At 47.1% G+C, this 27,470-nt stretch overlaps 1 protein-coding gene across 2 annotated transcripts in view; it reads left to right on the top strand.

Moving 5' to 3' along the window:
* The first annotated feature begins 23,444 nt into the window (after positions 1 to 23,444).
* ERGIC1 (endoplasmic reticulum-golgi intermediate compartment 1) overlaps positions 23,445 to 27,470 on the top strand; it is a 120,617-nt gene continuing 116,591 nt past the window's right edge. The window contains exon 1 of one of the 2 annotated variants that reach the window (XM_008015307.3): positions 23,445 to 23,627. In XM_008015307.3, the coding sequence (XP_008013498.2) occupies positions 23,608 to 23,627 (20 nt within the window). In that variant the 5' untranslated portion in view covers positions 23,445 to 23,607. The remainder of the gene's footprint in view (positions 23,628 to 27,470) is intronic. The other variant, XM_073010524.1, reaches the window with a different exon arrangement.

Genomic DNA, 27,470 nt, shown 5'->3' with positions numbered 1-27,470 from the left:
ACCAGCATCCTAATGCCGTTTCAGCCAAAAGCCCCAAGCAGTTTTTAATATAATTCAACAAGCTGAAACTTCAATTTATATGAAGGAGCAAAGGACCAAGAAAGACTAAGACTTGCCCAAAGCAGAATTCTGGGCAGGTAATTGACCTCCAAATATTGAGATGTACTGTAAATAACCACAATTAAGACAGTATGAAAATGACATAGAGATTGGCAAACAAATGATGGAACAGAATGAAGGACCTCAAAATGGATCCATACATGGATCCAGAATACCTGATTTCTGGTGGAGGATGCCCTGAAGACTAATGGGCGAAGAACAATTTATTTCATAAATAAAGCTGGGACAATTGGCTATCCAAATTGGAAAGACAATACCCCTTAACACATAAAAACTCAATTCTAGGTGGATCAAAGTCCTAAATGTGAAAATAAATCCCTAAAACTCTTAGAAGAAAATGTAGAATATTTTTATGATCTCAGGGTAGAGACAGATTTCTTAAGCAAAATACAGAAAATGCAACCACAAAGAAAAACACTGACATTTTTTTGAAACAGTAAACTTGTGATTAAAAAAAAAAAAACTGGCACATTTGGTAAAATAATTTCTGTTCGTTAAAAGACATCATAGGTCAAGCACAGTGGCTCATACCTGTAATCCCAGCACTTTGGGAGGCCTAGGTGGGAGGATTGCTTGTGGCCAAGAGTTCAAGACCAATCTAGGCAACATAGCAAAACCCTGTCTCTACAAAAAATACAAATTAGCTGTGTGTGGTGGCATGCACCCGTGGTCCCAGTTACTCAAGAGTCTGAGATGGGAGGATCTCTTGAGCCTGAGAAGTTGAGGCTGCAATGAGCCATGATTACATCAATGCACTCCAGCCTGGGTGACACAGCCAGACTGTCTCTTAAAAAAATTTGTTTTTGGCTGGGCATGGTAGCTCACGCCTGTAATCCCAGTCTTTGGGAGGCCAAGGCAGGTGGATCACCTGAAGTCAGGAGTTTGAGACCAGTCTGGCCAACATGGCGAAACCCTGTCTCTACTAAAAACACAAAATTAGCCGGGCATGGTGGCACGCACCTGTAATCCCAGCTACTTGGGAGGCTGAGGCAGGAGAATCACTTGAACCCGGGAGGTGGTGGTTGCAGTGAACAGAGATCACACCATTGCACTCCGGCCTGGGCAACAAGAGCGCAATTCCGTCTCAAAAAAAAAATTGTTTTAGATAATAATTTAAAATACATCATAGTACATGAAATGATAAGCCATAAATTTAGAGAAGATATTTTAATCTATAATCAATAAACGATTAGTATCCAAAATAAAGTCCTACCAATTCATAAAACTAAGATAATCTCATAGAAAAATAGGCAAAAGACTTAAACAGATATTTTACATAAGAGGAAACAAATGTGAGAAAGGAACTTATGACCAGATGCTCAATTTCATTATCGTTCATGAAAATACAAAATAAAACCACAATGAAATATCATTCTATACCCACCAAACTGGTAAAAACTGAAAGTCTGACAATCATAAATGTTAGGATGTGGAGCAACTGTGATGACCAACTACTCTTGATGACACTGTGCATTGGTGCTGCCACTTTAGAAATAGAACACTCACATGTTATGACCCAGCAATTCCAATCCTAATTACATAACTAGAAAAACTCTTGTACATGTGGATCAGGGTATATATACAAGAATGGTCATAGCTGTTGTTTATTAAAAATTCTGGAAACAGCTGGGCATGGTGGCTCACACCTGTAATCCCAGCACTTTGGGAGGCTGAGGTGGGCAGATCACTTGAGGTCAGGAGTTTGAGAAAAGCCTGGCCAACATGGTGAAATCCCGTTTCTACTGAAAATACAAAAAATTAGCCGGGCATGGTGGTGCGCGCCTGTAGTTCCACCTACTTGGGAGGCTGAGGCAGGAGAATCACTTAAACCTGGGAGGCGGAAGTTGCAGTGAGCTGAGATTGTGCCACTGCACTCCAGCCTGGGTGACAGAGTGAGACTTCATCTCAAAAAAATAAATAAAATTCTGGGACCATTTTATACACATTAGGATGGCTATGATTAAAAAAAAATTTTTTTAAATAAAAATACCAGAAAATAACAGGTGTTGGTGAGCATGCGGGGAAATTAGAACCTTTGTGCACTACTGGTGGGAATGTAGCATGTGCAGAGACTGTAGAAAACACACGGTGAATCCTCAAATTAAACATAGGATTACCATATGATCCAGCAATTCCACTTCTGAGAATACACCCAAAATAACTGAAAGCAGGGGTCTGGTGTGGTGGCTCACACCTGTAGTCCCAGAACTTTGGGAGGCCGAGTGTCTCATGCATCCATGTGAAGAGACCACCAAACAGGCTTTGTGTGAGCAATAAAGCTTTTTAATCACCTGGGTGCAGGCGGCTGAGTCCAAAAAGAGAGTCAGCAAAGGGTGGTGGGATTATCATTAGTTCTTACAGGTTTTGGGATAGGCGGTGGAGTTAGGAGAAATGTTTTGCAGGCAGGGGGTGGATCTCACAAAGTACATTCTCAAGGGTGGGGAGAATTACAAAGAACCTTCTTAAGGGTGTGGGAGATTACAAAGAACCTTCTTAAGGGTGGGGGAGAAACAAATCACAATGGTGGAATGTCATCAGTTAAGGCTATTTTCACTTCTTTTGTGGATCTTCAGTTACTTCGGGCCATCTGGATGTACACGTGCAGGTCACAAGGGGATATGATGGCTTAGCTTGGGCTCAGAGGCCTGACACTGAGGCAGGTGGCTCACTTGAGGCCAGTAGTTTGAGACCAGCCTGGTCTGAACATGGTGAAACCCCATCTCTACTAAAAATACAAAAATTAGCCGGGTGTGGTGGTATGCACCTGTAATCCCAGCTACTTGGGAGACTGAGGCAAGAGAATCGCTTGAACCTGAGAGGTGGAGGTTGCAGTAAGCCGAGATTGTGTCACTGCACTCCAGCCTGAGTGACAGAGCGAGACCGTTAAAAAAAAAAAAGAAGAAGAATTGAAAGCAGGGACTCAAACAGATATTTTATGCTGATGTTCATAGCAGCATTCTTCACAATAGCTAAAAAAGGTGGAAGCAACCCAAATGTCCATCAATGGATAAATAAACCAAATATGGTATATACATACAATAGAATATCTTTCAGCCTCAAAAGGGAAGGAAATTCTGACATATGCAACAACATGAATGAACCTTGCGGACATTATGCTAAGTGAAAGAAGCTAGACTCACAAAAAGATAAATACTGTATCAGTCCACTTATATGAGGGTCCTAAAGTCGTCAGATTCCTAGAGACAGAGAGTAGAATGCTGGTGGCCAAAGGCTGAAGGGAGAGAGGAATGGAGAGTTATTGGTTAATGGGTGCGGAGTTTTAGTTTGGGAAGATGAAAAATTCTGGAGACGGATGGTGGTAATGGCTGCACAACAATGTGAGTGTACTTAATACCACTGAACTATACACTTAAAAATGGGTAAAATGAGGCTGGGGCTGGTCGCTCACAATTGTAATCCTGGCACTTTGGAAGTCTGAGGCAGGCGGATCACTTGAAGTCCGGAGTTTAAGACCAGCCTGGCCAACATGGAGAAATCCCATCTCTACAAAAAATACAAAAATTAGCCGGGCATGGTGGCAGGCGCCTGTAGTCCCAGCTACTCGGAAGGCTGAGGCAGGAGAATCGATTGAACCCGGGAGGCAGAGGTTGCAGTGAGCTGAGGTTGCACCTCTGCATTCCAGTCTGGGAGACAAGAGAGAAACTCCATCTCCAAAAAAAAAATAAATAAATAAATAAAAAGAAAAGAAATGCTAAAATGGTAAATGTCTATATACAGAGACAGAGTATAGACATATATACACATGTATACAACACATACACATATATATGCTGTATGTACATGTGTATATCACAATAGAAAAATACTAATAATCATTTAACTTAATAAAATGTTTTAAAGATTAAAAAAAAATTCCTGGAAACCACCCACGTGTATATCAGCAGGAGCAGAGGTAGAGTGCAGTGTGTTCATACAGTGTATCCTTGTACAGCAATGACAATGAATGATCTAAACCTACACCGTCAACATGGGCAAATCGCACAAACATAATACACGAAAAGGGCAAATTGCAAAAGAATGCAATCCAATTATATATAAAGGTCAAAAACATTACATCATTTTGGGACTCTATCTATCTATCTATCTATCTATCTATCTATCTATCTATCTATCTAATTTATCTATCTATCTACAGTAAAACTATATAAAGAGAAGCAAAGGGGCCAGGTGTGGTGGCTCACATCTGTAATCCCAGCACTTTGGGAGGCCGAGGTGGGAGGATTGCTTGAGTTCAGGAGTGTGAGACCAGCCTGGAAAACATAGTGAAACTCTGTCTCTATAATAAATAAAAAATTAGCCAGGCATGGTGGCTCGTGCCTGTAGTCCCAGCTAGTTAGGAGGCTGAGGCAGGAAGATTGCTTGAGCTCAGGAGTTCGAGGCTGCAGTGAGCCATGATCATGCCACTGCACTCCAGCAAAGGCAGCAGAGCAAGACCTTGTCTTAAAAAAAAAAAAAAAAAAAAAAAAAAAAAGAATGATTCGCACAAATTCAAGATGGTGGCTACTCAGGGTGGGTAGGAAGAGGCGCATGATCCGAGTGGGGTGTGAGAGGGTTTCTTGGATATTGATAATGGTCTATTTCTTAAGCTGGGTAATGGATACACGGGTATTCATTCTATATTTATTCTTTAATTAATTAATTAATTAATTTATTTATTTATTTATTTTGAGACGGAGTCTCAGTGGCCGGATCTCAGCTCACTGCAAGCTCTGCCTCCCGGGTTCACACCATTCTCCTGCCTCAGCCTCCCGAGTAGCTGGGACTACAGGCGCCCGCCACCTCGCCCGGCTAGTTTTTCTGTATTTTTTAGTGGAGACGGGGTTTCACCGTGTTAGCCAGGATGGTCTCGATCTCCTGACCTTGTGATCCGCCCGTCTCGGCCTCCCAAAGTGCTAGGATTACAGGCTTGAGCCACTGCGCCCGGCCTATTCTTTAATTTATACACACATGTTACATACACTTTTTGGTATCTGAATGATAGCACATAATTATTTTTAAATGCTATATATATATAGAAAAAAGCCTGGAAGAATTCTAAATATAATGGTGTCTCAGTAGTGGGACTTTCTTTTTACTTTATACTTTCTGTGTTTTTAAAATAGTCTTTTGTACTTTTATAATGAAAAAAAGCATTAAATTACAATAAGAAAAAAAGAAACAAAGAGAGTATTCCCCTCAAATTTGTTCAGAGAAAAGGGAAGTGAGAGAAGATGGGTGAAAGCTCTGGGCTTCCCCCAATTCTACTAGCAATAAAAGATGACATTGGAATTTTGAGGCTAAATGCTACTTAGGAGATAATGAGTTTTACCCGTTATCTTGAGGAGGGAAATGTTCCTCCGAAAAGCAAATTCCCTGGTCCCTTTTCTCAGAAATTCCCTGCCAGTTTCAAGAGTGGGCAGAGAGTTTTGATGTCCTTTGGAAACAAGGGGACGTAACCAAGGAGATAAAGCCACGGGACCCAGCCAGTCCTTGATCGGACTGGTTTCAAATGAAAATCTTGACACAAATCCCCTTTCAACAGCCTACAGAGCAGATGAAAGAGATTAAAAGAGGAAATAATGGAGCTAATTGAAATTGTAGAGCTGGGAGATGGCTTGAGAATATATGGCCCAACACAGGTAACATCCTTCTGCGTAGTGCGATGGCCTTTTGGCTAAATTTGATTCAGGACATCTTCGGTTTCTCTTCTTAGTACTACCATCTTATGTACCTAGTCTCTTTCCCCTCATTACTCCCAACACAAGATAACTCAACCATCCTCTCTCTTGAGGCATCTGTGTGCCCCACAAACACGGATGCAGCACCCACCAGGTCTGCAAGCCTTGTTCGGCACCTAGAGACACAGGTGAATGAGACAGTGACTGTCCCTTCAAGGAGTTACCCCCTCAAGGTTGGGAGGCAGATACAATGACCATTAGAATGAAATGTACGAGACATTGTGGGCCATGGGGAAGGGACTAACCCAGCCTGTGGTAATAGGGAGAGCAACAAAAAGGAGATGGCCCTTGTATGAGGTCATAAAGGATGAGCTGCAATAAGCCAGGCAAAGAGGGGTGAAGGTGAGTTCTTCCAGGCAAAGAGGACTACATGAGCAAAGACATGGAGGAGAAAAATGGCATGGCACGAAGGGAACCACAAGTACTGTAGTTTATTTCTTTCTGGGAAGGTGACCGTGTGGCAGAGCCTGGCCAGGGGACGGTGGAGAAATTAATGGGAACCATGTCTAGAAGATCCTTTCTCACCAGGTAGAGGGACTTAGACTCTGTTTCTTGGGCACTGGGGAGCCATGGAGGTATTTTAACAGGGAAGTGAGGTAGCCAATGAGTTCTTTGCATTATGACCAGTCTTCTATTTAAATGGCCCTCTTGATGATGTCAGGGAATCAAAAAAAAAAAAAAAAAGAAAGAAAAAGAAACTATAGGCAGATTAGGTGGAGGACAGATTCATGCTAAACTTGTCTGAATCCTGCCTCACTACTCACCAGCTGTGGTGAGTCACTTAAACATTCACTGAGCCTCTGCTCATCTGCAAAGTGGGGGCGGTGCGGGAGCAGCCAATGGAATGTTCCATGTGGAAGGCCTTGGCATATAGGGGATGGGTAGGTTTGTACTCACCTGATCTCCCAGATATATTGTTAACCCAGAAATTAGGTGGCTGGATAATATGCACAATATCATTAAACTTAAAGGTCTAATAAAGCAAAACACACATGTATGTAAAATGCAGAGAAAAAAGTTGGGAGGAGTCACACCAAATTGAAAATAGGTGTTGCCGCTGGAGAGGTGGAAGGAAGCCAAGATTGGAACTGGAGATCAAAGGGAGATTTAGCCTTATCTGTAGCTTTCATTTGTACAAGGAAAATGTATTCCTACATCACTTTACTTGTGTCCTTAAAAATTAATTTTTAAAGACTGGGCGCAGTGGCTCACACCTGTAATTCCGCACTTGGGATCACAAGAGATAGAGACCAGCCTGACCAACGTGGTGAAACCCCGTCTCTACTAAAAATACAAAAATTAGCTGAGCGTGATGGTGTGCACCTGTAGTCCCAGCTACTCCGGAGGCTGAGGCAGGAGAATCGCTTGAACCTGGGAGGCGGAGGTTGCAGTGAGCCGAGATCGTGCACTCCAGCCTGGGCAACAGAGTGAGACTCTGCCTCAAAAAAAAAAAAAAAAAAAAAAAAATTTTTTTTTTTAATAACCTAACCAAAGCCCTTGACAGAGAGTAGGTGTCCAGTCAGTGTTATCGCCTTTCCTGTCACTTACACAGTAAGGGTCTTTCCAGTTCCATTGCCTAATTTACCCTCATTCCAACTTCAGTGCAAGGCCAAGAGTTATTTCTGGCCCATCATAGTCACTCAGTAAATATTCGTAGAAGACCTTCTCTGAAGAGGTCAGTTGTTCTCTTGCAAGTGAATTGAAGATTTTCTTGGCAGAACCATGAGCCCAAGGCTTTGATACCCTGGAGACCACAGAGGAACTGAACTAGTCCTCAGCAGCCATCCTGAGCCATACTGAGTAGCTGCCATCCCTCTAGCCTTCTGGCAGACTCTGAACTCCCTGGGAATCGTCCACTCTTGTTCCTTTCAGGATTCAGAGCTCCTGGCTGGGAAGACAGAGTAATCTCTGCCTCCACTGCCTTCCCAAAGAAAGGCCAAGATTATCCCTGGCACACCAAAGAGCCCAGTCTAATAAAGGAAACCAGCATGGGTGATAAGAACTTATATGCAGAAGGAGAGAGTTCCTGTCCTGCTCACTGAAGTGTCATCAACTTGCTGATGAATGAATGAGAGAACAACTGCTAATCCTCACAGATCCTGGCTCTACAGTGGTGGCCTTTGCACCAGGGGAGGAGGGGGATGCCAGAGGGATTTCACTTCCTGCTTAGGGACGCTTTTTTTTTTCTTTTTTTTTTTTTTCTTGAGACAGGTCAAAAATCCTCTGTCACCCATGCTGAAGTACAATGGCACAATCACGGCTCACTGCAGCCTCGACCTCCAGGGCTCAATCAATCCTCCCACCTCAGTCTCCTGAGTAGCTGGGACTACAGCTGCATGCCACCATGCCCAGCTAATTTTTGTATTTTTTGTAGAGATGCGGTTTTACCAAGCGTCACAGGCTGGTCTCAAACTACTGACCTCAAGTGATTGGTCCACCTCAGCCTCCTAAAGTACTGGGATTACAGGAATGACCCACCACACTTGCCTTCCTTTTTCCTGTATGAAAAAAAAATGTTTAAATGTCACTTTTTATTTTTTATTTAGTTTTATTTAGGTCTCTTTTTTTGAGAGAGAGAGTCACAATCCATCGCCCAGGCTAGTGTGCAGTGTGGCACACACTCCATCACCCAGGCTAGTGTGCAGTGTGGCACACACTCCATCGCCCAGGCTAGTGTGCAGTGTGGCACACACTCCATCGCCCAGGCTAGAGTGCAGTGGCACACACTCCATCACCCAGGCTAGTGTGCAGTGTGGCACACACTCCATCGCCCAGGCTAGTGTGCAGTGGCACGATCTCAGATCACTGCAACCTTCATCTCCTGGGCTCAAGTGATCACCCCACCTCAGCCTCCTGAGTAGCTAAGATTACAGGCACCGCACTAGGTTAATTTTTGTATTTTTAGTAGAGATGGGGTTTCACCATGTTGGCCAGACTGGTCTTAAACTCCCAGCCTCAAGTGATCCACCCGCCTCGGCGTTCCGAAGTGCTGGAATTACAGGCATCAGCCACCACAACTGGCCTTATGTTACTTTTTAAATTAAATACATAGTATTCCTTTAACTGGATGAGACTGGGTGCATTCAGGGTAGATAGAGTATGGTATCCAGTGGAAGTATACGGGGTAGATAGAGTATGGTATGGCCATAGACCATTCTTTTAATTAATTAGTTGATGCAAACAAAAAATAAATTTTACAAATGGAAATTCTATTTTGATAACTCTGATTTAGGCCAAATGAGGGTTCTTGGTGAATATATGATTTGGGGGCTTATAGCAGAAAGAACAATGATCATTTGATGATTCTAAATATGAACAATGGTGGTATCACTTTTCTGGAGAGGAGGATAAAGTTGATGTCTGTATCCTGCCCACGTAACTCCTACAGCACTCCCTGAGGCATGGGTGAGGATTTACTGAATTTAATTCACATGGGAAGCCAAGTCCAGGGTCTGCTAAAAATGTAGCTGTTTTGTATAGGAGGGGAAAAAGTGAAGGAAGATGGGATGAAGCCACAGAGCAAGGAGAGGCCTCGGTTGCTGTCCTGACCAGTCCCCTCACTTCACCAACAAGACCATGAAACCCAGACAGGGGATGTGACTTGAGATCCAGCCAGAGTCAGATCCAGAGTTGGGAGGGCGGGGGTGCTACAATATGTTCACAGAATCAACACTTGACCCCTCCCAGCTACCTGGCAAAGTGGGCACTAACTCCATTCTGCAGAAGTGGAAACTGAGGCCAGTGTGGGGAATGGAAATTGACTGGACTAAGCTTAGAAGCCTGAACTCTGACCCCAAAGCTCTCTCTTGTACCCTTGACCCCCTTGTCTTGTCCTGCAGCTCTTAAGGTTATAGTGAGCCAGTTTTTCATTTTGCCTTTCTCCAACTGAGGCACCTTGGAAAATGGGGATCTGGCTGGAGCCACCTGGAACATTTGATGATTGGGCTTATTTATATTTATAATTATCTATAGGGTGATAAGCACTTACATGCGGAAGGAGAGAGTTCCTGTCCTGCTCACTGAAGTGTCATCAACTTGCTAATGAATGAATGAGTGAACAACTGCTAATCCTCACAGATCCCGGCTCTCCCAAGGAAGAGGCTGAGGCTCAGGGAGGTGCAGTGACTTGCTTCAGAGACACAGGAATCATGCCAGGAATCGTCAGGCCTCCTTTTTTTCTCAGACAAGAAAGATTGTTTCTGTTTCCTCCTCCGTCATGCTGGGCTTGTAAACCAGCCAGTCACCGGCCCTCCCTGAGGAAGCGCAGCACAGTCACCAGCCAGGAGAACAGACCCACCTGCCCCGGGACGTCAGCGCTGCCCACACACGGTGCCACCCACGCACTATGACACACGCTCACACTTGGGCCCCAGACTCCCCAGGTCCAACCAAGGAGTGGGAATGGCAGAGGAGCACGCCGCGGTGGGGCAGGCACTGAACCCCACGGGGGAATGGAGGGGGAAACGGTGAGACAGGCCCCATCCAGCCTCAACTGTCAGATGACGGAAGAAGGGGTGCAGGTGGGCTCTGGGTTGGAGAGGAAGAAGGTGAGCCAGCAGAGCCGAGTCACGGCAGCCTGCCAAACCGACTGCTGAGGCAGAGTTAGCACTGGCTAGATGAGACGCTTCACACTTCACAGCTCCTGAAAAGTGTGGAGGAAATGCCCGCACCCTACATAGACCAGAGGGCCACTATCTGCTTGGAACAAATGGCCCCTTCCTGGACATCTTTTGTTCCCCTTTATGGACAAAATGCTACTACCTTCACTTACACCCTCCCTAGATATCCCCCAAAGGAGGAGGATGAGGGAAGCTGCCCTTGGTGGAGTCTATGCTATGTGCCTGACTCTGTGCCAAGCTCCTATACCAAGTCAGGTGACATGATGATATGGGCACTACTAACCCTGGTTTCCCAGTGGGCAAACTGAGGCACAGAGTGGATCAATAACTTGCCCCGAGTCACACAGGCTGGCAAACAGGGGAGCCAGGATGGCACAGAAATGCAGGTCTAGCTCAGTCCAAAGCACGTCGCGGCAAGGGTCTCGCAGAGCAGGGGTCCCAGGAATGGTTACTGTGTCAGGCAGAAAAGGGCCAGGCAAGCAAGTCTCCAGTAAGAGCCAAGACTGCACTGTACCTTGCCAAAGGCATTAGACGCTTCCAGATTTATCTGGTTTCAATGACAGAGTGAGAACTCATGAAGGAAGGATAAGGTGGGGCTCAGAAAATGAGGGTCCAAAGAACTGAGATCTCATGGGCATTGAAAATGTTAGAAAGTTGTCTCCCAGGGGCTGGTGACAAAGTGGGTTTTGACATAGCTGTGGGGAGCATCTGAGCATGTCATATAAAACGGAAACACTACCCACACACTTATTTGCTCATGTGTGCACACACTTACAGGTGTGCACTCACACGCACATATGCATATGTATCCTCCCACTGGGTGTGCATGTGTGTGGCATGCAGAGGTTGGTGCTGGAGCAAGAGGGGAACACATATCTACCGTCTGTATTCCTGTTACTAATGAGCACCTACTGTGTACATGGAGCTTTGCCAGACACAGGTAGTCCACACAGGGGTCACTGTGATTCCCGGCTCCGAGGTGGACTATATGTATAGGCACGAAGAGTTAGCTCTTCAGACTTCTCATCACTCTCCAAAGGCCTTGGATTGCTAGGTTGCTTTGTCGCTTCCAAAGCACTTCTATATATGTTCACTGTCAGTGAAAGGAAGAGCCCAGCACGGTGAGTGTGGGAGAAAATGTGAAAAATGCCCTGAGCATCACCACTACGGATGAGTCTTGCCTGAATCAATTACTGGGATGAGTACCAAGTGGTTTTCCAATTCCATCATTCCTTCTATGTCTATTTGGCTGGCATCCTACTGCAAGGGAGAGCTCTCCCTTCTCCCCTATGTAGTGGTCTACTTGAGCATGTCCTTACTTCTGACCTGAAAAGATGCTCCGGACTCATCTGGCACGTCCTCCCGGCCCAGCCGAAGAATCAGCTCCAGGTTGAGTAGCCTTTATCTGAAATGCTTGGGACCAGAAGTGTTTTGGATTTGGGATCTCTTTTTCAGATTTTGTAATATTATTTGCACATACATAATTAGATATTTTGGCGATGGGATCCAAGTCCAAACATTAAATTCATTCATGTATTATACACATCATATATACATAGGCTGAATAAAATTTTACACAATATTTTAAATAATTTGAGGATTTTGTTTGTTTTTGGTTTTTGTTGTTGTCATATTTTATGTATTTGTTTGTTTATTATTTATTTATTTATTTATTTTTGAGACGGAGTTTTGCTCTTGTTGCCCAGGCTGGAGTGCAATGGTGTGATCTTGGCTCATCGCAACCTCCGCTTCCTGTGTTCAAGTGATTCTCCTGCCTCAGCCTCCCGAGTAGCTGGGATTACAGTCGTGAGCCACCATGCCGGGCTTGTTGTTTTTTGAGACAGTGTCTCACTCTGTTAACCAGACTGGAGTGCAGTGGCATGATCTCTGCTCACTGCAACCTCTGCCTCCCGGATTCAAGGGATTCTCAAGCCTCAGCCTCCTGAGTAGCTCGGATTACAGGCATGCACCACCACGCCTGGCTAATTTTGTACTTTTAGTAGAGATGGGGTTTTACTGTGTTGGCTAGGTTGGTCTCAAACTCCTGGCCTCAAGTGATCCTCATCTCTTGCCAGGCAGGATTCACCTGCGTTGGCTTCCCATGATGCTGAAATTACAGGCATGAGCCAGTGTGCCTGGCCAGAAACACAGTGTTTTTTGTTTTTTGTTTTTTTAAACGGAGTCTCGCTCTGTTGCCCAGGCTGGAGTGCAGTGGCGCAATCTGGGCTCACTGCAAGCTCCGCTTCCCGGGTTCACGCCATTCTTCTGCCTCAGCTTCCTGAGTAGCTGGGACCACGGGCGCCTACTGCCACGCCCAGCTAATTTTTTTTGTATTTTTAGCAGAGACGGGGTTTTACTGTGTTAACCAGGATGGTCTCGACCTCCTGACCCCGTGATCCACCCGCCTCGGCCTCCCAAAGTGCTGGGATTACAGGCGTGAGCCACCTTGCCTGGCAGAAACAAAGTTTTGACCACATCTTGACTACAAGCCATCTCATGAAGTCAAGTGTGGAGTTTTCCACTTGTGGCATCACATCAGTGCTCGAAAAGTTTCAGATTTTGGAGCATTTTTTATTTCAAACTTTCAGATTGGGGATGTTCAACCTGTGCTTCTCCAGGGAGCCCTGGTTCTATTACATGGAGACTAGTATTTAGAAACCACGATCTGGGCAGTAAGTATGTCACTAGTGCTTCCTAGATGACAGAGCTAAGAAGATATATGCATATTCACACACACACTTTTCTCCATCTAATCTATCACCTGTCTATGCACATAGTAAAATCCACGAGTTCACACCAATACCTCCAATTCCAGTACAAAACAACAAAGCCTCTTCTAGTCTTCCTTTTTTCCGTATTTGCAATTTCCATCTCCAAAGTAAGAACCTGATTCCCACCATCCCCAACACATAAACTTAATTGTTAAATGCTCCTGTATGTAGCAATCTCCCATTAACACAGGCCTCTTCTTTGGCCCTGGCCTTGCTGGACATGGGGGCCACACAAGCCAAGTTCCTGCTGGCCCAGGTATCACTTCACTCTGATTTACATTCATCCCTTCAATAAATCTTTACCGATCACCTACGGTGTATGTGCCAGTCACTATTCCAGATTCTGGGAACCAAACATGTACTAAAAAATCCCTATCATCACGAAGCCGAGGTTCTAGTGGGGAACAGACACAACACGCAAAACAGGTAGATGAGAAATAAATGAGTGGAATTGTACGTTAGAAGGTGACAGATGCTATGAAAAAAATAAGAGTGGGGTGAACAGGGATCAGGAGTGTTGGGGAGGTATGTAACTTAAAATAAGGGGCCAGGAAAGCCTCCCTGGAAAGATGTTTGAGCAAAGATTTGAAGAGGAGGGGGCTGGACAAGCAGCCACTGGGGGAGAGAAGGAGTGTAAAGACCAGGGGCAGAAGCATCCCTGCTGGCTTAAGGTGTGAAAAGCCACTGCAACTGGAGCCGAGTGAGCAAAGGGAGGGGACCAGGAAAGGAGGTCAGAAGCACACTGAGGCAGACTCTGCAGACTGCAGGCCATCGTCAGGACTTGCTGTTTATTCTCAGGGAGACAGGAGCCCCTGACATGTTCTGAGCAGAGGAGATACATGGTCTGACTTTGGATAAAAGGTCTGTTCTGGCTGCGGTGTTGGGAACAGGCTGCAGGTGATAAGACTGAACACAGGAAACCAGCTGAATAGAAGTGCCTGACCCAGGTGATCTAAGCCATGTGATAATGGCTTAGATCAGGACAGCAGTCACGTGAGGTGGTTAAAAGGGCTGATTCTGGATCTGAATTTTGAAAGCCAAGGAGACTGACATCAGAGTCAGGGTCTGTCACAATTTGATGACCCTGGTAAACCTCCCTAGCTTGGGCTGTGACCCTGCAGGGGCTGTACCCTAGAAGTAGGGGTAAAATAAAAGCAAACTAGCCCTGAGCTTCAGGTCGTCTGGGTGACCTAGTAAATTTCAACCTCTGAACTTGAAATAAGGTGATCCTAGAATGCTAATTTGCCCCAGGTGCCTGGGGAAAGGGATTAAAAAAAAAATCATCCCAGGCCTGAAATTATTTTTATAAATATTTTTCCAAACACAGTATTTTTTTTTTTTTTTTTTTTTTTTTTTTTTTTTTTTTTTTAGCACATAATCAAAGACAACTAGATTTCATGAGGGGAAAAAGACACCTTGAATAGTAACAAGCAGAAATGGACCTCAGGGACTCCAGACATGGAAATTATCAGATACTGATTATAATATAATTATGCCTCGTATGTTTAAGGAGATTAAAAGTCATGCCTGAAAATTCTGTAAGGAGACTGGAAACCATACAAAGTAACTGTGTCAGTCATGTTCTGTCCTGAACATGATGGCATAATCTAGGTGGCTGGAGGGGAGTTTAACTAAGGGATGCCTTTATTTTTATTTTCATCTTTTTTTGAGACAGGCTCTCACTCAGTCACCCAGGTTGGAGTGAAGTTGCATGATCTTGGCTCACTGCAACCTCCGCCTCCCAGGTTCAAGCCATTCTGGTGCCTCAGCCCCCCAAGTAGCTGGGATTACAGGCATGTGCCACCAGGCCCAGCTAATTTTTGTATTTTTAGTAGAGACAAGGCTTCACCATGTTGGCCAGGCTGGTCTCAAACTCCTGACCTCAGGTAATCCACCCACCTTGCCTCCTAAAGTACTGGGATTACAGGCATGAGCCTGTAATTTAGATTTATGCTTCTAAATTTATGCACCTGGCCAGATGCTTTTAACAGAATGAAAAGAGTATAGGGAAACTACAAGAGATACTCTAGGGCTAGTACCCTGGAGTAAGTAACAGTGGAGTGCTATTACTATCCCAAGGCCTGAAAGGGCAAGGAGAGGAAGTGGTTACTGGAACTAAGAAGAGTGGACCTAGGTGAAGAGTACCGCCTAATAGAAATTATGATGTTCACTGAGGGACACAATCAACCTGGATGACCACTCAGGGCAGAAGCTGGGCAAATACATACCAAAACTTCATTCTTCTCCTTCCTTCCAATCTACTGCAGGTACTCCTCACAGGCCATAATCAGTCAGAAGCCAAAAATAAGGAGCCATCAAAACAGGTCAACCTCCCAGCACACAGAAAAGGGTGAAGAAGCAGAGTTATTCTGGAGGGACAAAAATTTGAAAAAGAAGCAAACACAAATTCCAAAACTGGAAAATACAATGATAAAATTAATTATTCAATGGTCAGGTTTAATAGCAGATTCAACACAACCAAAGAGAGAATTAGTAAACTAGAAAACACATCAGAAGAAGCTATGTAAAATGAACAGAGAATAAAAGCAAGACAAGAGAAGAGAGATAACAGGGCAAAGTTAATATTCACAAATAAGTAGTTGGTAATTTTCCAGGACATTGAAAAAACGTCAATCCACAGATTCAACAAGTCCAATGAACCTCAAGTCTACACTCATACTCATTATAGTGACTCTGTAGAGACAGAGAGGAGTCAGGGATGATGGTAAGGACAACACACAAATAGAAGTTAATGGAGTTGCCCTCGACTGAGATGAGGAGACTGAGAGGAAGGAAAATTTGGGAAATTTGAGGAATTGTCTGCCTGACCCCTGTAAGCCCTTGTGTTTGAGCCCCCTAGTGCCTGGATCTTCTAAGTAGTTCTACTGCCTCCAGACCCATTCCCCACTCCCACTGACCTGGGCCTACTCCCCATCTCTTCTGAGGAGATTATAGCAACCTCCTCCTTGGCCTCCCACTCCACTCCGTTCTCCACATTGGCTGCCAGAGTTATGCTTCTAAAAATGGCAAACTGTTGGTGGTGTGATGTGGCCTAATTGTGGGTGATGTACCTTCCCTACTGCTCTGGTTTCTACAAAGAAGGATCTCCCCTCAGAACTCTGGGCTCCCCTCAAGCCCTACCAGGTAAGATGGGTGAGTTCTGACTGGTGAGTGTGGGACTGGAGTCTGAGACGGTGGTGCCTCAGCTTTTACTTTCTTCTTCCTTTTGGGAGAAGACCACCCGCAGGGAGTTGCATTTTGCTCTCCCCTCCCCAAGAAGGCCTGTACTTTTTCTTTGCGTTTTGTGCCTCCTGTGTGGGTCTGTCTGCCAAATTCTGAGATTCACCATTAGGAAGCCCTCTGCAGATAGAAATCACATTTGTTCAGAGCATTGGCAGAAAATAGAAACTACATTGGGTTCCCCAAAACTCCAAAACCAAAATATTACAATACATCCTAACTTAAAATGCTTCAGGGCCCCAACTGCCTACTAAAGAAAGTTCACATTTTTAACACAGCCCTGAAAGTCCTTCACCATCCAGCCCCCATCTACCTACCTCTCCAGCTTGATATTAGCCCAGGCTGTATCCATGCTGTCCTCTCTCCCACCACCCATGTTATTTGAATCCTTACCCAGTATGTAGCCAGTCCTTTGAAGACTACTTTATAAAAGGAACTCTCTTTCCTCACTCACACTGGGGAAGCCATATCATGAGCAGCATTATGGAGAGGTCCATGTGAGAAGGACTGAAGCCTCCGGCCAACAGCCAAATGAATGAACGTCTATCCCCCAGCTCCAGTCATCTGCAGGGTCTGTAGCCTTGACCATGCCAGAACCACCCAACTAAGACACTCTTGGATTCTTGATCCTCAGACATGGGGGCATAATCAATTTATGCCATGGTTTAAATCCATCACCCAAATTTTATGTATTGGAAACTTAATCTCCTAATTCATGTTGATGGTACTTGGAGGTGGGGCCTCTGGAAAGTAATTAGGATTATACAAGGCCATCAGAGTGGAGTCCCCATGATGATATTGGTGGCCTTATAAAAAAAAGAGGTCAAATGTGGTGGCTCACACCTGTAATCCTAGCACTTTGGGAGGCCGAGACGGGCAGATCACCTGAGGTCGCCAGTTCGAGACCAGCCTGGCCAACATGGTAAAACCCCATCTCTACTTAAAAAAAAAAAAAAAAAAAAAAAAAAAAAAAGGCAGAGAGAGGCCTGAGCTGACATGCTCATGCCCTCTTACCATGCTATGCCCTCCACCGTGTTATGACACAGGAGAAAGGTCCTCACCAGAGGCAGCCCCTCAGTCTTGCCCTTCCCACAGCCCCTAGAACTGTAAGAAATACATGTATTTTCCTTATAAATTCCCCAGTCTGTGGCATTCTGTATAGCAACAGAAAATGGACTAAGACCATGTGTATTGTTTTAAAATTTTAAATTTTGGGTAATGTATTTTGCAGCAATAGATAACTAATGTACCCAGCCTGTTTCTCTTCCCTTGACTAACTTCTTCTTCAGGTCTCAGCTCAGACTCTTCCTCCTCCCGGATGCTTTCCCTGACTCTGTCCAAGACACCTGATGGTTTAGCCTCCCAATAACTCCTTCTCTGGCAGCACTGCCCAGACTTTTCTTTAGGGAACCACTCTTCTTCCATCTGAGTCTGTGTGTGTAGGATGGGGGTGACTCCACCCCAGGCTTGAGGGCCTGGCTGCCAACCTAGGCCTGGCCAATCAGCACTCTCCAAACCCCTGGAGCCACTGTTTAGGCTGTGACCTAAGTCAGACCCTTGGGGGTCAGCCCAGGAGCCTTTTAGGAGGTAAGGGGGAGTGGGGAAGAGGTCATCTTTATCTCCTGGCACTGCTGAGTGGGAAAATGTCTAGCTACAGGCACACATTTTGCCAGCACAATGGGAAGCCTGCCTCAAGATGAAGCCAGAGGAGAAAAAAGAACCTGGGAATGGGAAAAGACAGATTCCTGATGCGATTGTGAAGTGCCTGGATTCAACTGTGCCTGAAACCCAAATCTACCTCTGGACTTTTGGACTTTAATTTTTCTTTTGTCTTTCTCCCTCCCTCCCTCCCTCCATTCCTTTCTTCCTACCTTCCCTCCTCCTTCCTTCCATCCTTCTTATCTTTGTCTTTCTTTCTTTCTTCCTTCCTTTCTTTCTTTTTTTTTTTGAGTGCAATAGACAGTGTGTGTTGATTTTAGATGATTTCTGTCACTTTCAGCTGACAGAGTTCAGACCAATTCATCCCCATGGGTGGAATCAGGGACTCCCTCCTAGACTCCCAGATTCTGTGGTACCACCCTTGTCACTGCACTTATCACAAAAAACTGCACCAGAGATACGTGACCCTGCCTGTCCCTGATTTTTTTGTGATGGCATCACACTTTTGCTTACCTCCTCCCTTCTTTCTTGAAATTTGAGGTATGTCAGGTTTATTTCTACATCCAGAGTACCTGCCTAAAAGAGGTATTCAGTGAATAATGGTATAATGAACAAATACAAGAAAGGATGAATGAACAAACACACGAGTGTCTTCTAGTTGGTCAAGACACTTTAATAGAGTGAGAAAAGACAGTTGTTTCTCCAGAGACCTACCTGCTATGAGATCTAAGTTACACTAAAATCCTCTCTGAGTTGACAAAGGATTATTATTTTTAAATCTCTCTTCACCCAGACCACAGCTGAACCGGCCGCACCCATGGGACACAAACCAATCTCCCATTACAGAAAAACAAATCTGATCCAGCCATTCTCTGCTTAAAACAACTTTTGGTGACGTTTCTGACAGGAGTGGGTGGAAGGGAGTGAGCATTTGGATTCAGAGAACATTCTGTGTTATAGAACATTCATTTGTTTATTGACTGACTCATTAGGAAAGCAATGAATTAGCACCTACTATGTGTGGGCATTATACATGTTACTCCATCCTCACAGCAAGCTCTGTCTTAGGGCAATGTATTTGTTATCTGCTACTGCATAACCAATTACCCTAAACCTAGGGGCTAAAGCAACAAACATTTGTTATCACACAGGAATCCAGGTGCAACTCAACTGGCTGCGTGTGGCTCAGAGTCTCTTATGAGGTTGCAGTCAAGCTGTGGGCCAGGGCCGGGGTCATGTCAAGGCTCCACTGGAGCAGAAGGATCCATTTCCAAATTCATTCATGGGGTTGTTGTCAGGCCTTAGCTCAACCTTGTCCAACCTGTGGTCTGCAGGCTGCCTATGGCCCAGGATGGCTTTCAATGTGTCCCAGGACAGCTTTGAATCCGGCCCAACACAAATTCTTACACTTTCTTAAAACATTATGAGTTTTTTTGTGATATTTTTCCCCTCATCAGCTATCGTTTGTGTTACTGTTTTGTTTGTTTGTTTTTGAGACGGAGTTTTGCTCTTGTTGCCCAGGCTAGAGTGCAATGGCACTATCTCGGTTCACTGCAACCTCCACTTCCTGGGTTCAAGCAATTCTCCCGCCTCAGCCTCACGAGGTAGCTGGGATTACAGATGCCCATCACCACACCAGGCTATTTTTTGTATTTTTAGTAGAGACGGGTTTCACCATGTTGATCAGGCTGGTCTTGAACTCCTGACCTCAGGTGTTCGGCCTCCCAAAGTGTGGGGATTACAGGTCTGAGTCTGTCTTAGAAGAATCACTTACAAACTTACCCACAGGGTCTTTTCCTTAGGACTGCCTCACAATACGGAAGCCAGCTTATCCAGGGTGACTAATCCAAGAGATAGAAAGAGAGTGTCCAAGACAGAAGTCACCATCTCTTGAAAACCTAATCTCAGAAGCAACATGCTCATCGCTTCTGCCATATTTTGTGCACTAAAAATGAGTCGATAAGTCCAGCCTACACTTGAAGGGAGGAAATTACACAAGGGTATGAATACCAAGAGGTGGGTTAATTGGGGCAATTTCAGAGGCTACCTGCCACAGGTAAGGTATTATTAACCTTAGACACCCAGCTGGTTAAGCAACTGGTCCAGGTCACCCAGCAGAGAGTCATCTGAGTCCGAAGTGGTTTTCTATTTCCCCAGGCTGGCAGGGGGTGTGATGGAAGAAGACAGGGAGAAGTTACTGGTAGGAAAAAAAAAAAAAAAAAGAGAATGGAGTCTCTGTTATTTATCTACTGCTGTGTAACTAATTACCCACAACTTAATGACTTAAAGCGAACATTTATTATCTTATAGTTTCTATGGATCAGGAATTCTGGAGCAGCTAAGTTAAGTATTTCTCAGGGTCTCTCAAGAGCCTGTGGTTAAGCTGGGGGCTGGGGATGCAGCTTTGGAGACCTGATCAGGGCTGAGCCGCTACTTCCAAGAGAGCCCACTCACAAGGCTGTTGGTGGGAGGCTTCATTCCTCACCGACCAGACCCCTTTATAATCATGTTGAGCCTCTTTAGGACAGGGCAGTTGGCTTCCCCCAGAACGAGTGATTCAAGAGTGGCTAAGCAGAGCCTCAGTGTCTTTTGTGACGTAGCCTCAGGAGTCATAGCTGTCATTTCTGCAATATCCTGTTGATTACACAGGATAGGTCAGCCCTATTCATTGTGGGAGGTGATTCTAGAAGGGCATGGGAATACCAGGAGATCAGGATCACTGGAGTCTGGTTACCTACCACAGGGTTCCACAAGATTGATAATCCAAAAACCTAACTTTTATTGTCACTCCTCTGCTCAAAGAGACCCAGAGCCTTTCCACATACTGCAGACACAGTCTGATTTTCTTAGCTCCATCTCCCACTGGCTCCTGAGTGGATGGACCATCTGGGACTGACACCCTGATCTGCTCACAGACCTCACCAGTCCCAGAGGGGAGGCCCATGTTAATACCTCCCCTCCCATCCTTTGTTCTGTGGGAAGGCCTGTCTCCCCGGGAAGCCTCCATTCAGACTTCAATGCATAGTTAGTGCACCCCCAGCATGAACAGGCTATGGCAGGATGCTAGGATACGATGATGATACCACCTTCTCTCAAGGAACTGTCTTTTTTTTTTTTTTTTTTATACTTTAAGTTCTGGGATACGTGCGCAGAACGTGCAGTTTTGTCACATATGTATACATGTGCTATTTGTGTATGGCATCATCTTTTGTGTACCCATCAACCTGTCATCTACATTAGGTATTTCTCCTAATGCTATCCCTCCCCTAGCCCCCTACCCACCGACAGGCCCCTCTCAGGGATCTTTCACTCAGATGGGGAGGCAGTTACTAGCGAATTAGTAATAACCTAATCACACATCATGCCGAGTTCTCCCAAGGAAACCTACAGGGTACCATGGGATTATATAATAGGGGACTGGCCTAGTCCATGAGCACTGGAGCAGTCAAGTAGCTAACCAGGCTGCACAGGTGTATCAGCATTGGGTTTAGGTGTAAGTGTCTGAAAATACAGAATAACAATAGCTTAAATAAGATAGATGTTTGTTTCTCTTGGGCAGGTGTTTGAGGACAGGTATTTTGCCACTCAGAGACAGGAACTCAGGCTCTTTTTGTCTTGTTGCTCTGCTCTGTGTGGCCTCCACCTTATGGTCCAGGATGGTGACACCTACATTCCCGGCAGCCAGATGGAGAAAGGGACACAGAGGGTAAAGCAGACATACCAACTATCCCAGATGCCCCACAAGACACTTTCCTTTACTTCTCAATGCCACATCTAGCTACAGAGGAAGCTGGGAAACACAGCTTTCATTGTGAGCACCCACATGCCCAGCCAAAAGTTGGGAGCTCTATCCCCACTCAAAAAGAGCAATGATGGTCAACCCTGTCTTGCATTTATTTTGTGCCAGGCATTTGCTGACCTTGGAGATCATCCCAAATGTACACTTGATTCAGTAGGTCTGGCCTGGGGACAAGAGTATGTACTGTGATGGCCATGTAGCTGATCTGTGGACCACATTTTGAGGAGGGAGGATGCGAGGTCAAAGATCCATCATTGCATCGTTTCCTCCCACACAGGGCCAACGAATGGCTATTTGGAAGCAGTGGCTGCTCAGGGCCCCTTAACTCTTCCTGCTGCCACTAGGTTTCCAGTTCAGGCTGAGATTTCCTTCTCTCCCCCAACAGTGTCAGACCACTGACACTGAATGAATGAATGAAGGAATGAATGAATGAAAAGGGAACGCAGAGATCACCACACCACCCTACCCCAGACCCCGTGCTGGTGCTGTCCGTTCTGAATCCTCCTGGAGGAACCGGCACTGCGGTTCCCCTGTATTTACACAGGAGGAAACTCCGTTGACTCTGCTTTTTGAACCCGAGTCCTCACCATTCTCCCCCGGGTTTTTCCAAGCCCTGTGCCACCACAACCTTGGAGACAGGGCCAGTGACAGAACCTGGGGGAAGTTTAGAGTGAGTTTCCCCTACTCAGGTCTTATGTGACCTCAACTACCATCTCCTCTAATCCAGCAGCCACGGAGGCAGTTGCTCTGTATTCCTGAGGAGGAAACTGAGGCTCTAAGAAGGAGACAATCGGCACAGTCCACGTTGGCCACGTCACAGTGCAGGCCCCATCTGCCTCTGCCACAACCCTGCATGTTCTGGACGGACCTGGCTCAGAGCAGGTGCTCTATGAATACCCACTGAAGTGAACCACAGGGGCAGATGGAAGCAGGGACAGCCACCGCCAGCCTTGGTAGTTTCAGATGCCTGGCACTGTGCTAAGCCAGTCTCCTGTTTCTCAGCTGGTCCCCAGGAAAACGCCCTCAAGTAGGTGTCACCGTCCTCTTTGTGCAGATGTGCAAAAGGGGCGGGGGGCTCTGAGAAGCCCAGTGGCTTTCCCAGAGAGGCACAGCAGGCGCAGAGGTGGGTCCACCTTATTAGTCTAGGATGCCCGACCTCTTCCCTTCCCCAACAGTATTAGGCCCTCACTCAGAGCTAGACGCGGTGCAAGGCCAAAGTCTGTATCACCCCCCACTCAATCACAGTTCAGTGAAACTGTTTACAAATGCAAAAAACGGGGCTCGGAGAAGCAGAGAATTTGTCCGAGGTCATCCAAAGAGACGGAGAAGAAATCTAAGCGGGAGGCTTGAAGGAACGAGTACTGAGGTCGTTGGTGGACTCCCTTTCCTTCCGACAGCCTCGACTCTCCGCCCCTTCCCTGCCGGCCCGCAGGCCCCTTTAACCGGGTGACGGAAGGGGCGGCCGGGCGGGCGGCGCCCAATGGGCTGCGCGGAGCGTCACTTCCCGGCAGCGGGCGGCGAGTGGCGAGTGGCGAGTGTCAGGGGGACGGCCGGCGGGGGCGGGGCGGCCGGAGGAGGCGTTGGCAGCGGGCTCGGACCCACGCGGCGCCGTGGCCCGCCTGGCCTGCAGCGCTCCCACCCCCGGCGGCGGCGGCGGCACGATGCCCTTTGACTTCAGGAGGTGAGTGTGGCGACCCCGGCCACTCGGGAGTTTCCTTCGCGGGCAGAGGTAGCGTCCCGGCACGCCGCGGACCCCTCCCGCCCTGTATGCAAAAGCGGCCCCCCGCCCTGTGCATGCCCCGGCAGGCCCCTAGGGACCCCAGGCGAGCCCCCTGCCGCACACGAAGCCAAGCCAGAGCCGCGGAGGCCCCCTCGTGCAGAGGGAGACAAATCCACCCACCTTCCCTCCGCCGAGCCCCCTCCCCAGCCTGCCCTGATACCTTGCATTCCCCTCCCCCACACTAGGAAAGAGATTTCCTCCCTCCCCCAAGATGGGAACAGCCCTTACACCCCAGCATCCCTCTCCTCCCTCTACGGAGACTCCTTGGTGGACCCCACCCCAGCTGACAGGTGGGGCAGGGCACCTGGAATGAGCCCAGAGGGGCCTGGGGCCCCCTGCAGCCTGCCGGCAGCTGGAGGGTTTTAGGTTTCTGAAGCCTGAGGCTCCCCCAGGCCGGGCAGATCTAGCCTACCCCCGCCCCTCCCCCGCCCCCCTCAGTCCCAGCCCTGTCCTCTGGGTATGGGGGCACCATGGGAAGGGGAGGAGGCGCCTTGGGCAGGGCTCTGCAGAAGGGCCACCGGGGTCTGGCCTTGGCTTTCTGCAGTCACCACAATGGGCCCTTTGTGGGGTCCAGCTGCCTCATGGTCTAGGTTGCATGGGGCATTCTGGAAGCCTGCGGGGGAAGAGATCTCCACCAGAGGTTCCTTTGAGGTGTGGAGTCCCACGGGATGTTCTGGCCTGAGGCAGCCACACTTGTTTTTTGGCTGGGAAAAGAGCAGAGCTTTAATGCAGGGAGGAGCTGGATTAGAATCCTGGCTCTGCCCTTTCTACTGAACAGCTCGGTATATTCTAGAAGTTAGGGGCAAGGGCTCTGGGTTCAGAACTCCTTGTCGCTGCTCGGCTGACTGACCTCAGCAAGTCTCTGAGCGCTCTCAGTTTCACCACCTGCAAATTGGGGCTAAAAATAAGGTCTCCGCTTGTGATGCCTAAGTGCATGAAACACCCTTAACAGAGTCTGGCATGATTTGGAGCTCAGAGATAGGGCATTGGTGGATGGGGCTGTTCTCCAGGAGGGGTTTTCCACATCCACAAAATAGTGATGAAGATGCCTGTGCCACAGGAGGTATTTCTGCCCCTCCTGTTATGTGTGAAGGCAGTGTAAAGTGACAGTCTACCCAGGGAGAAAGGCCCTTAGCCTGCCGTGACCCCCATAGCATGGGATATATTGGGGTTTCAGCCCTGGACCTCTTGATTGGCTGACATGGTTTTCCGGCCTGTCCTGGTCACTGATACCAGTTAGCGAATGTTTGCCGGCTTCTTGCCCCTGCCAGGCAGCCCTGGGGCTCGCCGACCCAGGCAGTTTTGAACAAGGAAAGCCCCTCTGATGGAATTCAAGGCCAGTCCTAATAGCATCATAAGAGCTGTGGTGGGCACATCAATTCCTGGTTCCACAAAGCCTCCCCTTTCCCAGGCGGACCATGGAGATTCCTGCCCCCTCCTCCCTCACCCCTGTGTGATTCAGTAGGTTCTGGTGATTTTGAGCTTGCTGGGGAGATTGATGTTTTTGATCTTTTAATCCTTTCTCCCTGCACCTCACCCTTCCGTCTTTCTGAGGAGGAAATGAGGCTCCAGGAATGAGGGCCTTATCTTGGACTTTATGGGTGCTAAATGGGAAAGGTAGACTTGGGTCTCGGGTCACACATGGCTCCCAACCGTGTGCTCCTTGAATTGGTGGCTTGGAGGGGCAGGTAAGGGAAGTAAGGAAAATGGGTGAGGCCAGCCCTAGCCTTTGGCCTTGGAAGGGGCCTGTATCAGGCATTGATATTTAAAGAGAGAAATGCTCAGCTCTGAGAAGCTGGCTAGTCTGGGGCTCCCTTGGCATACTTCAGGTTCCTGAGTGCCCAGATGCCAGGGGGCCCAGCTTAACTAGGAAATACCCCCAGGGCTTGGGCTCGCTGCGGAATGGTGAGAATGGATTCAGTGCTTCACATTTGCACCTTGGAGGATGGCCATGTGTGCCCAGCAAACCTGCACTCTTTAAGCTCTGTGAACTACAAGGCTCAAGGACCTGGGTTCTACAGAAGGTTCTACCATCCCCATGTGCCTTCCTCCTCTTCAGTGTACATTTATCAAGTGTCCGCTCCATGCTTAGTCCTCTGCCACAGGCCCCACCGTGGGGAGGTGGGTGGCATGTGGTCTGCCTCTCTTTGCATTCCGAGAGAAGGGAGGAGGGCTTGATGGGGTCCCAGGAGTGGGGGTGTGCGTGAACTGGCACGCAAGGAGGATCTACCACTGTACACATACTTTGGGGTGCAGACATCGATTCCCTTGTCACCTGAGAGAGGGAGTTTTAATCTTCATTTTAAATCAAAGGAGAGGGGAGCTCCACTGATTGGAAGCCATTTGCTCTGGCCATGCAGTGCACGAACTGGTGGAGCTGGGATTTGAACTCGGTGTTGTTAGCTCCAAAGTCTTAGATCTGGGAGAAAAGGGAGAGTTCGGAGGGACCCACCATCCTGTCAGCTCTTTTAAGAATTGTGGGGAGTGGAGAGGGTTATACCATGATTAGACCTCCTCCCCCAGTTCAAGAGCAGGGAGAAAACCGGTCTTCCTGCTCGTGTTCCTCTTCTTAAAGTCAAAGCAGGAAAAATAGTGCACTCTTGCCCTTCCCTACGGGTATTTCTGATTTTCTTACTGCCTGTAGAGCCTGGTGCAACTGAGTTCTGTGTTGTACTGTCTGTGAAATGGGAGTGAGTAGAGTACCCACCTAAGTAGAACAGTTGAGGAATGAGGCGGTGAGGAAAGCATTTAGCCACAGAGTAAGCGCCCCATCCATTTTGGCCGCCATATTTATTTGTGTCATTTTATTTAAGCACCTATCATCTCCCAACACACTATATAATTCACTTAATTATCATGCTGCTTCTCTCTTCCTCCCATTCGTACATGAGCTCCTGAGGGCAGGATAAAAATCTGGCTTCTTCAAGGTTGCATCTCTAGCACCTAGAACTGTGCTTGAGCCAAAGTTGATCCTAGGAGATGCCTCTTGAAATCTGTCAAGGAAGCCATAGACATGGTGTGACTTGATAAGCCAGCTTCAGTGGGCAGATTTTCAGCCATTAGTGGAGAAATCTCCCCTCTCCACCCTTGAATCTGCCCTTTCTAGATTGTTTTTGGGGTTAAGGAAGGAGGCAGAGTGCAGGGGAGGGAGGCTGAGCTTTCAATGATTTATTGTATTTGCTTTGCCCTTGTTAAAGTGTTTCGCTAATGGCTGGATGTTGCGGTTGTGGAACTGACCTTGTGACCCACATCCGTGTGTGTTGTTCCCAGTTCCGGCTGGCCTGGGGCCAGTAGCACCTGCTGCCTCCTGCACACCAGCCCAGGGTGGGTGAGGAGGGAAGATAACGGCATCCGGAAGCCCTGTACCCAGGCGCAGTGGTGCTTGAGCACTGCTTTCCGGGAGGTGCAGGTGGCTGCTGGCCCACAGTGATAGCCCCCATGTTGAAACCTCAAGACCTGGGGGTTGCCGCTGTACTGGCACTGACCAGATGCGCCCTGGGACCATTGACTTCCCCTCCCGGAGCCTCCATTTCTTCATTTTAAGGAGGGGATGTAAACTTCACTGCCTCACCTGGTAGAGTAGATGTAGGGGCAAGTGCGATGTCCCTGCAGTGCAGGATCAGGACCATAATTTGTGGGGCCCAGTGCAAAATGAAAATGTGGAGTCCCTTTTTGAAAGAGTATTAAGAATTTCAGGATGGCAGCAGCAGAGCATTCAGCCAAGCATGGACCCCTCTGAGTGTG

Source organism: Chlorocebus sabaeus, chromosome 23, assembly GCF_047675955.1.
Source record: "Chlorocebus sabaeus isolate Y175 chromosome 23, mChlSab1.0.hap1, whole genome shotgun sequence".
Lineage (NCBI taxonomy): Eukaryota > Metazoa > Chordata > Mammalia > Primates > Cercopithecidae > Chlorocebus > Chlorocebus sabaeus.
The sequence above is the reverse complement of the archived record's forward strand: the minus strand, read 5'-3'. Positions and strand labels throughout refer to the sequence as shown.